The 11,278-nt window shown below is 46.6% G+C and overlaps 1 protein-coding gene across 1 annotated transcript in view; it reads left to right on the forward strand.

Moving 5' to 3' along the window:
• Positions 1 to 5,695, forward strand: part of LOC140460100 (uncharacterized) — a 157,730-nt gene extending 152,035 nt beyond the window's left edge. Inside the window, exon 2 of the mRNA XM_072554500.1 lies at positions 4,577 to 5,695. Within this exon, the coding sequence (XP_072410601.1) occupies positions 4,979 to 5,695 (717 nt within the window). The 5' untranslated portion in view covers positions 4,577 to 4,978. The remainder of the gene's footprint in view (positions 1 to 4,576) is intronic.
• The last annotated feature ends 5,583 nt before the right edge of the window (positions 5,696 to 11,278 follow it).

Here is an 11,278-nt window from a genome sequence, read left to right on the forward strand (position 1 = left end):
CCTCATCTCTGTCCCTTGTGATTTTATAAACCTGTCAGGTCACCTCCAAACCTCCTGTGATCCAGTGAACAAGTCCCAACCTATTCATCTCGATGGTTGTGAATCTGCTGATAATCTGTTGAATGTTGGTGCTGGCTTGAAAGACCAAATGGCCTATTCCTGCTTCCAATTCTCTCACACTGTGTCCAGGACAGCAAGAGAACATAAGACAGCGGAGCAGAAATTGGACCATTCAAGGTCTGCTCTGCCATTCAATCATGGCTGATAGGTTCCTCAGCTACATTTGCCCACTTTGTCTCTGTAACCCTCCGTTGGCTTGATACTCAAGAACATCTCTATCTCAGTATTAAATATCCTCAATGACCTGGCCTCCACAGCCTTCTGTGGCAGTGAATTCCATAGATTCACCACTCTCTGGCTGAAGACGTTTCTCCTTACCTCCATTCTGAAAGGTCTTTCCTTTACTCTAAGGCTGTGCCCACTGATTCTAGTCTCTCCAACCAATGGAAACACCTTCCCAACTTCCACTCTGTCCAGGCTGTTCAGTATTCTTTGTTTCAATTAGAATGCCCCGAGTGTGGGCCTGTTAATCAGCATGGCCCAGACCCTTTAGGATGAGGTACAGCAGAGATTACGTTGAGCAAACTGAGAATGTCTGGGGTGGAGATTTTCAACTTCAAGGGAATAAGAGAGGAAAGAGAGTTCACTATGAATGAGAATTGATCAGGTGGGCTGATGGGCCAAGGTGTGGCAGTTTAATTTAGAGAAATGTGTGGTTTGCATTTTGATCCAATCCAGGCAGGACTGACACAGTTAAGGGGATGTTGCAGAACAAAGAGACCTTGGAGTGCAGGTTCATAGTTCCTTGAATCACTGGTAGACAGGATAGTGAAGGAGGCATTGGTATGCTTTCCTTTATTGGTCAGAGCAGAGAGTACAGGAATTTGGAGGTCATGTTGGAGCTGTGTAGGACATTGGTTAGTCCACGTTTGGAAGACTACATTCATTTCTGGTCTCCCTGTTCTAGGAAATATGTTGTGAAACTTTGAAAGGGGTCGGAAAAGATTTAAAAGGCTGCTGTCAGAGTTGGAGGGTTCGAGTAACGGGGAGAGGCTGAAATGGCTGGGGATATTTTCCCTAGAGCATTGGAGGCTGAGGGGTGACCTTATAGACTTTCGTAAGGGGAATGGATAGGGTGAATACCCAAGTTACTTTCGCCAAAGTAGAAAAGTCCAAGACTAGAAAGTATATGTTTGAGGTGAGGGGGAATTTTAAAAGGCATTTGGATGGGTACATGAAAAGGAAGGGTTTTGAGGGGTATGAGCCGCATGCAGGCAAATTGGATTAGGTTGATTTAGGATATTTGTTTGGCTGGACAACTTGGACCAAAGGGTCTGTTTCCATGCTGCATGACTCTAATCTTCTTTGGTGAAAGCAGAAGTGTGATTGTGAAGGCTAGAGTTTCAGAACAGCTTTCAAAGATGTTTTGCCCTTAATGGGAGCAGAAGAAGTTACGATGAAATTTTGCATTTGTGAGACAGCAACCGAGTGAGTGGGTACATCTGAGGTTTTGGTGGAAAGTGGAATATCATTGCACTGTGGGGATGAAACTTTACCCTATCCAGTCATTTCTGCTGGTGACTGAAACCAGGCTCAAGATTAGGAGGAGTAAATTTAAGACAGGGATGAGGAGGAACTGCTTTTCCTGGAGAGTAGTGAATCTTTGGAATTCTCTGTCCAAGGAATTAAGGCTAGTTGGGACAATGCAGGGAGGGGAGGACCAGAGACAATGGATAGATCAGCTGTAATCTTAATTAATGGCGGAGCGGCTGGGCGGGCCAAATGGCCTACTCCTGCTTCTATTACTCTGAAACTCTAACCCTGCATTTCCCATGGCTAACCCACCTAACGTGCACCTCCCTGGACATTATGGCCAATCCAAATCAAGACTGGTGAGTAATGTAGTTATGTGGAAAATGAACATCAGAGAACAATTGAAAGGGACAAGGAGAGTAAATGTACCAGCAATCAAAACTGGATTCTAAAGATCACAAAAATTAAAAATGGTGTGTCTGAATGTGTGCTGCATTGTGACAAAAGTGAAGGAATTGACGACACACATTGAAGAGAATAATTGCGATCTGACACTCCCTACAGAGACATGGCTTGAGGATGACAAGGATTGGATCCTGAATATTGAGGGTGTCCTCAAATGGGAAGCTCGGTAAAGGTGGAGGGTTGGCACTGCTAATCAAAGCACTGATCACAGGGTAGTCTGGTGTCAGCTCAGATTTCAGGTCCTGATTTCTCTGTCCTCTGTTCTCTTCTACACCTTCTGGAACAATAAAACATTCAGTAAATCAAGCCCCAACCCACAATCTCCCAGCCTGTCAACCATCCAGGCACAGTGTAGTCACAGCAGGGAATCAAACAAGAAAAATGAAACCAAATTTGAAATAAATAGGTGCTTGTGTTTAATGTTTGTTCATTAGGAAGTAAACCAGAAATGGGGATCTCCCAGGATTCTGATACTGCCCTACTTGAGGAATTCTCTTTCCCCTTATATCTAACTATTAGTACCCAGCTATGATTTACAACAATGCTTACCCCAACAGAAGGCATATAGTCTCAAATAGACAGAGACATACAGGATGGAAATAGACGTTTTCTCTCTCTCATGCGCGTGCACACACATACATTCACTCCCGTGGACTTGTTTGTGTATGTTTGCAGAATTATATTTGCAGAGCTGGGCTAAAATGTCACTTTTTGTTATAAAACTTTAAGTTCTCTTGAGAAGGTGCCTTACAGGTAGTTCTGGGATTTGCATGTTAATAATACCTGCAACCCATTCGAAAAGATGAAAGACTTCACAATCCAGGTTTGTTTAACAGGTCATTTCAGTGGCAGGACACTGTTGTGTTTTTCCATAAATTCTATGTCTTATGACCTTATTCTCCACAACCACCTAATGAAGGAGCAGCGCTCCAAATGCTAGTGCTTCCAAACAAACCTGTTGGTCTACAAACTGGTGTTGTGTGATTGTTAACTTTATCCATTTTAGGGGTGATTTCCTATACTAAATTATCTATAGTGCATAGGGATGTGCAGGTTAGGGTGGACTGGCAGTTCTAAATTACCCATAGTGCCCAGGGATGTGTAGGTTAGGTGTATTAGTCAGGAGGATTAATATTGAGCAATGGTTGAGGGTGAGTTACCCTTTGGAGGGTGGGTGTGGACTCGTTGGGCCGAGTGGCCTGCTTCCACACTTGGGATTCTCTGAAGGGAAGGAATTCCTGCAAACTGCAGGGCATCACAATGCGGAAGTGGCCCTGTCAGTTTCAGAGTGAAACTCCCTCCCTCTGGACAACTGTTCATCTTGGGAAGGAGAGGATGGGGGGGAATCTGTTCACTTGTAGCAGCTGGAGTGAATCCAGTGAGGGAGCAGACTCTGCAAACTCTTAATTACTTGAGCCAGGAGAGACGGAAGGATGGGGTGGGGCTGTTTTCCCCAGAGTCTGAAGGGTGACATTACGGACTTTTTATAGAATCCTGAGGGGTATGGATAGGGTCAATACTCAAGGTCTTTTCCTTTGGATGGGGGAAGTCCAGAATGAGAGGGTAATAGGTTTCAGGTGAGGGCGGTGGAGTGGGGGGAGGCATGGGGGGATGTAAAAGAGATTTCAGGGGCAAATTTCTTTTTATGGAGAGGGTGGCGCAGCTATGGAATGAGCTGCCAGAGGAGGTGGTGGGGTCTAGTACAACTTCAACAGTTAAAAAGCATGTGGATAGGCGTATGAATACGAAGGGTTCAGTGGATCGGGGCCAAGTGACGGTACATGCGACTGGAGTCATAGAGATGTACAGCATGAAACAGACCCTTCAGTCTAACTTGTTCTTGCCGAACAGATAGCCAACCCAATTTAGTCCAGGTGCCAGTCCATATTGGGGCCAAGTCTTGGCAAATATGACTAGATTAATTTACGATACCTGGTCAGCTCAGACAAGTTGGGCCAAAAGGCCTGTTTCTGTGCTGTATGACTGATTGTCTTCGGTGAAAGCAGAAGTGTGGTTGTGAAGACTGGACTTTCAGAGCAACTTTCAAAGATGTTTTGCTCTGACTGGGAACAGAAGAGTTTCACTGAGGTGTGTCGGTGTTAATGCCTTGATGTCTCAATTTGCTCCCACCTTCCTGGGGACATTTACCATTTTGTTCCACAAATAGCTGCTTTGCAGGTTATCCCATGAATTGACACACTTGTATTTGCTTCCCAGAATCAGACCTGCTCACTGTCAACTGTATCCCAGTGTTGTGGAGTTATCCAAAATGCAGAGAGATGTCAGTCTTGACGTTTTTGCTTTTCTGCCCCTGTAAGAATCAGCACCTTCAGGGGAATTAGTTAGAGCGGAGTGAGAACAGGTGGGGGGGAGGGGGGTGGGGTGGAAAGAGAGTGGGATTGTGCTTTCAATTTTGTGGAATAACAAAAGAAAAGAATATTCCACAGAAAGTAGAATTCCTTGTTCAGAATTTCTACCCTGCACTGACAGTGATGGCTTTTGTAATCTCTTTTTACAGAGTATTTGAAGATCTGATGACGGAAGTTTCAAAATGAACAGATGAAGGGCTTATGCCTGAAACTCTCCTGCTCCTCAGATGCTGCTTGACCTGCTGTACTTTTCCAGCGCCACACTTTTCGAATCTCACTCACCAGCGTCTGCAGTCCTCACTTTGACGTCAATGTCTGACAGTCACTCAGTCCATCGGGACCACAACAATTTTCAAGTATGATTCTATGAGAAGGAGCAAAGTTTTTTGGTTCCTGTGTCAGTACGTTTTCAGCATCAGTGGGACTGGATGAGAGACCCTACCATTGCAGTGCACTGAGTGTGTAGCCTGAAGCAGTTATACGGTCTGGGAAGAGGAATTCACGGTGGGGAGAGCCTCCGCACATGTTAGTGTGCAGCTGAAGCTTCGGCCATGGAGAAACCAGAGGTATCCCGCCCCGAGGAGAAACCATGGAAATGTGGCGACTGCGGAAAAGGCTTCCGTTTCCCGTCTGCCCTGGAGATTCATCGGCTCAGCCACACTGGGGAGTGGCCGTTCCCCTGCCCTGTCTGCGGGAAGGGCTTCAGCGATTCCACTAACCTCCAGATCCACCAGCGCGTCCACACGGGGGAGAGGCCCTTCAGCTGCCCTGAGTGCGGGAAGGCCTTCAGCAATTCCTCCCACTTGGTGAGGCACCAGCGGGTCCACACGGGGGAGAGGCCGTTCACCTGCTCTCAGTGCGGGAAGGGCTTCATCTGCTCCTACCACATGCTGAGGCACCAGCGGGTCCACACGGGAGAGAGGCCGTTCACCTGCTCTCAGTGCGGGAAGGGCTTCACTTGCTCCTCCCACCTGCGGAGCCACCAGCGTGTCCACACCGGGGAGAGGCCCTTCAGCTGCACCGAGTGCGGGAAGGCCTTCAGGAATTACACTAGCCTGCTGAGGCACCGGCAGCTCCACACGGGGGAGAGGCCATTCCGATGCCACGAGTGCGGGAAGGCCTTCAGCAATTCCTCTGACCTGCTGAGGCACCGGCGGATCCACACAGGGGAGAGGCCCTTCAGCTGCACCGATTGCGGGAAGGCCTTCACCCGCTCCTCCCACCTGCAGAGCAACCAGCGGGTTCACGTGTCTTCGCAGGGGGATTGAAGGAATGACAGCCAAGTGCCATTATCGACTGGACTATCAACCCACTTCTGGGGATTCTGGGTTCGATTCCCACCGCGACAGATGGTGCAATCAGAATTTGGTCATAAATCTGGAGTTCAGAATCTAACAATGAAACTATTTTTGGTGGGATGGGGGTGGAAGAAAACTTCCATCTGATTCACTCAGTTCTTTTTTTAGGGAAGGAAACTGTCATCGTGGGAGAAGAGTCACTCAGTCGTCCCAGCTGCATCCTTTACCCGATCTGGCCTACACGTGACTCCAGACCCACAGCAGTGTGGTTGACTCTACACTGCCCATCCAACGAACTTGGATACAGGATACGGGTTGAAATTGCTGAGTGAGGCAATACTTCCCCCGGGTTAAGGCTGTACCAAGGAAACAATTACAAAGGGACAACTTGGTGGTGACCAATAATGAAGAAAGTGAGGAGTTGCAGGGGATGTGTGCACTTTGACCTTGAGCTGTTTTTTAAAAAAATGCTACTTTTTCTATGCCTTTCTGCTGGGAGATTCTGAAGCTGTAACAAAGTTGGGTCATAATAAAGATTATCTGAACTTCACGCTGAGCTCAGACTCTCATTGAGAGCTTTGAACTGCAACAGGTTTTTGTTTTAAAACTGCTCATTTCTTTCAGGTGAAAGTGACAACTGCTGATGCTGGAGATCAGAATCAAGATGAGAGTGGCGCTGGTAAAGCACAGCAGGTCAGGCAGCGTCCGAGGAGCAGGAAAATCGACATTTCGGGCAAGGTTGATTTTCCTGCTCCTTGGATGCTGCCTGACCTGCTGCGCTCATTTCTGACAGCTTCCTGGACGATGTTTCCAATGTTGTGTATTGGTTCCAGCAGTCACTGAGTAGCCAGTATTGTTAGAAATTGTAAATTTTTCAGGAGTGCAGGTACTGCATCATCCCATTGTCATTATACAGTTTCCTGGTAGCACTGGGAGGTGTGGGCTGTGTCCACTGGAAACGATGTGGAGCTGCCGGTGTTGGACTGGGGTGGATAAAGTTAAAAATCTCAGAACACCAGGTTATAGTCCAACTGGTTTATTTGGAAGCACGAGCTTTCGGAGCGCTGCTTGGTATGTTTGTGGAACAGGATCATCAGATAGAACCACCCGATGAAGGAGCAGCGCTCCGAAAGCTAATGCTTGCAAATGAGCCTGTTGGAGTATCACCTGGTGTTGTGTGAATTTTAACTTTGCACACCCCAGTCCAACACCGGCAACGCCAAACCGGGTACATAGTTCTTTGAAAGTTGCATAATTGGGAGACAGGGTGGTGAAAGTGACGTTCAGCACACTTGCCTTCATTGTTCGCACCGTTCAGTGTAGGAGTTGGGACATCATGTTGAGGTTGTACAGGATATTGGTGAGACCACTGTTAGAGTGCTGAGTACACTTTTGGTCGCCCTATTAACGACCACAGGTTGACAGGTTACTTTATTTCGATTTATAAAATCATGGGTGGTGCAGGAAAGGTAAATATCACAGGGGGGGAAATAGTGAATCTGCCCTTTTTTACTTAAATTCTAAAATGTCCAAATACCATCAGTGACAGCAGCGTTGCCAGAGATAATAATGCTCATGCTCCTCGCTGCACACAACACACGCTTCGCGACTTCCTTTTGGTGGGCCACTCAGAAGCCCTGGAGGACCGGAAGCGGACTGTCCTCCTGCCAATCAGAGCCTTCCTGTGGTCTGAATGCAGAAGTTGGAACACTAGCTTCGGAAGCTGCTGCTGCTCTCCCTGAATGAAGATCGAGTTTGCTCCAGGCTGCAACCTCCTTACTCCGTCGGTACGCCACTCTCTTTATCAACTCCTTTTTCATTTTTTTCATGCTGGGCTTCAATTTTTGACTTGCAGCAACCGAACAGAAAAGGAAATTAATCCACGGAGGAGACAGAATCAGGAAAAGGTTTTCATAAACAGAAAGTGGTTCATGTATGGAATGAATGTCCCGAGGAAGTCGTCGATGCACGTTTCGATGCAACCTTTAAAAGACATTTGGCTAAGTACATGAATAGGGAAGGTGCGGAGGGATATGGGGCAAACACCAGCAAGTGGCACTAGTTTAGGTTGAGAACATAGCACGGAATACTTCGACTGAAGGGTCAGTTTGTGTGCTATCTGACTGTAACTGTTCTGTTGTGGTCTGAAAATCATTTTCTTGCCTTCCACTTTAAACGTTGTTACTATACTTGCATCCAACACGTAAACCACTCAAACAAAGCCACCTCATGTACACAACATAAAAATCTACACTTTGATGTTCAAAAATCAGATGAACTCAGCCTTGAATATATTCAATGACCCCCCTAACTGCAGGAGGACATCCCCACTTCTAATATATCACTTGCCTTACTGATTGCTTGCCGCACCTGTCTGACAACTGGCAGTGACTGGTGTAGAAGGACGCTGAGGCCCCTTTGTCCATCCACACATCATTCCTGATGAAGGGCTCATGCCTGAAATGTCAACTCTCCCGCTCCTCAGATGCTGCCTGTCCTGCCGTGCTTTTCTAGCACCACACTCTTAGACTCTGATTCCAGCATCTGCAGGTCTCACTTTCTGTACATCGGATGCTGAAGGTTAACCTTTATAAGGGTCAGTGAGTCAATACCCAAGGTTTTTTCACCAGGATAGGAGAGTCCAGAACTAAAATGCATAGCTTTTAGGTGAGTGGGGAAAGGGACATGAGGGGCAACCTTTTCACACAGAGTGGTACATTTATAGAACTGTCAGAAGAAGTGGTGGAGGCTGGAACAAGTGCAACGTTTAAAACCCATCTTGATGTGTAAATGAATAGGAAAAGTATGGAGGGATATGGGCCATGTGTAGACAATTGAGACAAGATTAGTTTAGGATATCTGGTCGACACTGACGAGCTGGGCTGAAGGGTCTTTTTCTGTGCTGTAATACTCAAATCAAAATACTGGGAGCAAAAGAGGTTATAATGAAGTCTTTCGTTTATGAGACAGCAACTGAGTAAGGGAGTACATCTGAGATTTTGGTGCACAGTGGAAATTCATTGCACTGTGGGGATGAAGCCATACCCTATCCAATCATTTCTGCTAGTGAATGAGACAAGGCCTCAAGGTGAGGGGGAGTAAGTTTAGGATAGTGATGAGGAAGAACTGTTTTTCCCGGAGAGTAGTCAATCTACGGAATTTTACCCACCTAACCCACACATCCCTGGACACTGTGGGCAATTTAGCACGGCCAATCCAAATCAAGGCCGGTGAGTAATGTAGTGATGTGGAAAATGAACATCAGAGAACATAGAAAGGGACAAGGAGAGTAAATATACCAGCAATCAAAACTAGATTCTAAAGATCACAAAAATTTAAACTAAAAATTGTGTGTCTGAATGTGTGCTGCATTGTAACAAAATTGACTGCACAAATTGAAGAGAATAATTATGATCTGAGACTCCTGACAGAGGCATGGCTTCAGGATGACAAGGATTAGATCCTGAACAGAGAGACATTAGTTAAATGGGAAGCAAGGTAAAGTTAAAGGTAGAGGGTTGGCACTGCTAATCAAAGCACTGATCACAGGGTGGTCTGGTGTCAGCTTGGGTTTCAGGCCCTGATTTCTCTGTCCTCTGTTGATCGCCCTGTTCCCACAGACTAAGATGTCGATCTGTTCTCAGCTCTTAAAGAAGTAAACCAGAAACAGGGGTCTCCCAGGAATCTTACACTGCCCTACTTGAGGAATTCTGTCACCCTTACATCTATTAGTACCCAGCTATGATTTCCAATAACATTTACACCAACAGAAATAAAGCATCTGTTATCAAATAGGCATAGAGCACAGAAATAGACTTTTTCTCCATCTCATGCACACATGAGATAGATCATCCACGGGGGTGAGTTTGTATTTGCAGCATGACGTTTGCAAATACATTCTACTTTGCTCAAAGACTGCACAATCTGCAGGCAGTCAATACATGTAATATTTTGTAAATTCCACTTTGACAATAGATAATGGGCCCACTACTTTTTGTCATTTATATAAATGATTTGGATGTGAGCATAAGTGGTATAGTTAGTAAGTTTGCTGATGACACCAAAATTGGAGATGTAGTGGACAGCGAAGGAGGTTACCTCAGATTACAATGGGATCTTGATCAGATGGGCCAATGGGCTGAGAAGCGGCAAATGGAGTTTAATTTAGATAAATGTGAGGTGCTGCATTTTGGGAAAGCAAATCTTAGCAGGACTTGTACACTTAATTGTAAGGTCGCAGGGAGTGTTGCTGAACAAAGAGGTCTTGGAGTGCAGGTTCATAGCTCCTTGAAAATGCAGTCACAGGTCAATAGGAAGCATTTGGAAAAGCTTTCCTTTATTGGTCAGAGTATTGAGTACAGGAGTTAGGAGGTCAGGTTGCGGTTTACTGGACATTGGTTTGGTCGGTGTGGAGTTTTTGGGCCGAGTGGCCTGCTTCCATACTGTGGGGATTCTCTGAAGAGGAACGGACTTTTGCAAACTGTGCAAGGCAAAGCAGGCATGTTGCGAGGGCTTGCTGCTGGCCTTGCCCCGCCTCATGCTCCTTCCCCCTCTTGCCCACCCCTTGTTGGCGTCACAATGGCCCTGTGAATTTCGGAGTGAAGGTTGCTCCCTCTGGGCAACTCTTCATCCTGGGAGGGAGAGAGAGGGGGAAGGGTGGGGCGATGTCTGTTCACTTGATGCAACTGGAGTGAATTGAGGGAGGGAGCAGACTCTGAAAACTCAGATATGTGTCTTAATTACTCGGCTGAGGAGGGATGGAAGGATAAAGGAGGTGGAGTAGATCTCTTTTCTGTTTTTACTTTGTCTTTTCTTTTCTACCCTGGTCTGAAAGGGTTGACTTTTGTAATCTCTTTTTACAGAGTATTTGAAGATCTGAAGACAGAAGTTTCAAGATTAACAGATGAAGGGCTGAGGACTGAAATGTCGACTCTCCTGCTCCTCGGATGCTGCCTGACCTGCTGTGTTTTTTCAGCATTGCACATTTCAACACTGACTCTCCAATGTCTGCAGTCCTCACTTTGACGTCTGACTGTCACTCAATCCATTGGGACAGCAAGGATTTTGGACTATGATTCTGTGAAAAGTAGCAAAGCTTTTTGGTTCCAGTCTGACTGTTTTCAGCATCAGTGGGACTGAATGAAGACCCTACTGTTGCAGTGCACTGTGTGTGGAGCCTGAAACAGTTATACGGCCTGGACAGAGGAATTCACGGCGTGGAGGGGCTCTATACGTGTTCGTGTGCAGCAGAAGCTTCAGCCATGGAAAAACCAGAGGAATCCCACCCCGTGGAGAAAAGATGGAAGTATGTCGACTGCGGGAAAGGCTTCCGTGTTCCATCTGCCCTGGAGACTCATTGGCGCAGTCACACCAGGGAGAGGCCATTCTCCTACCTCAGGTGCAGGAAGACCTTCAGCACTTCATCCCCTCTGCTGGCCCCACCAGCAGGTCCACACGGGAGAAGAGGCCCTTCAGCTGCCCCGAGTGCGGGAAGGGCTTTACCCAGTCCTCCCACCTGTGGAAGCACCAGCGAGTTCACGTGCCACTGCAGGG

This window comes from Chiloscyllium punctatum, chromosome 36 (assembly GCF_047496795.1).
Source record: "Chiloscyllium punctatum isolate Juve2018m chromosome 36, sChiPun1.3, whole genome shotgun sequence".
Lineage (NCBI taxonomy): Eukaryota > Metazoa > Chordata > Chondrichthyes > Orectolobiformes > Hemiscylliidae > Chiloscyllium > Chiloscyllium punctatum.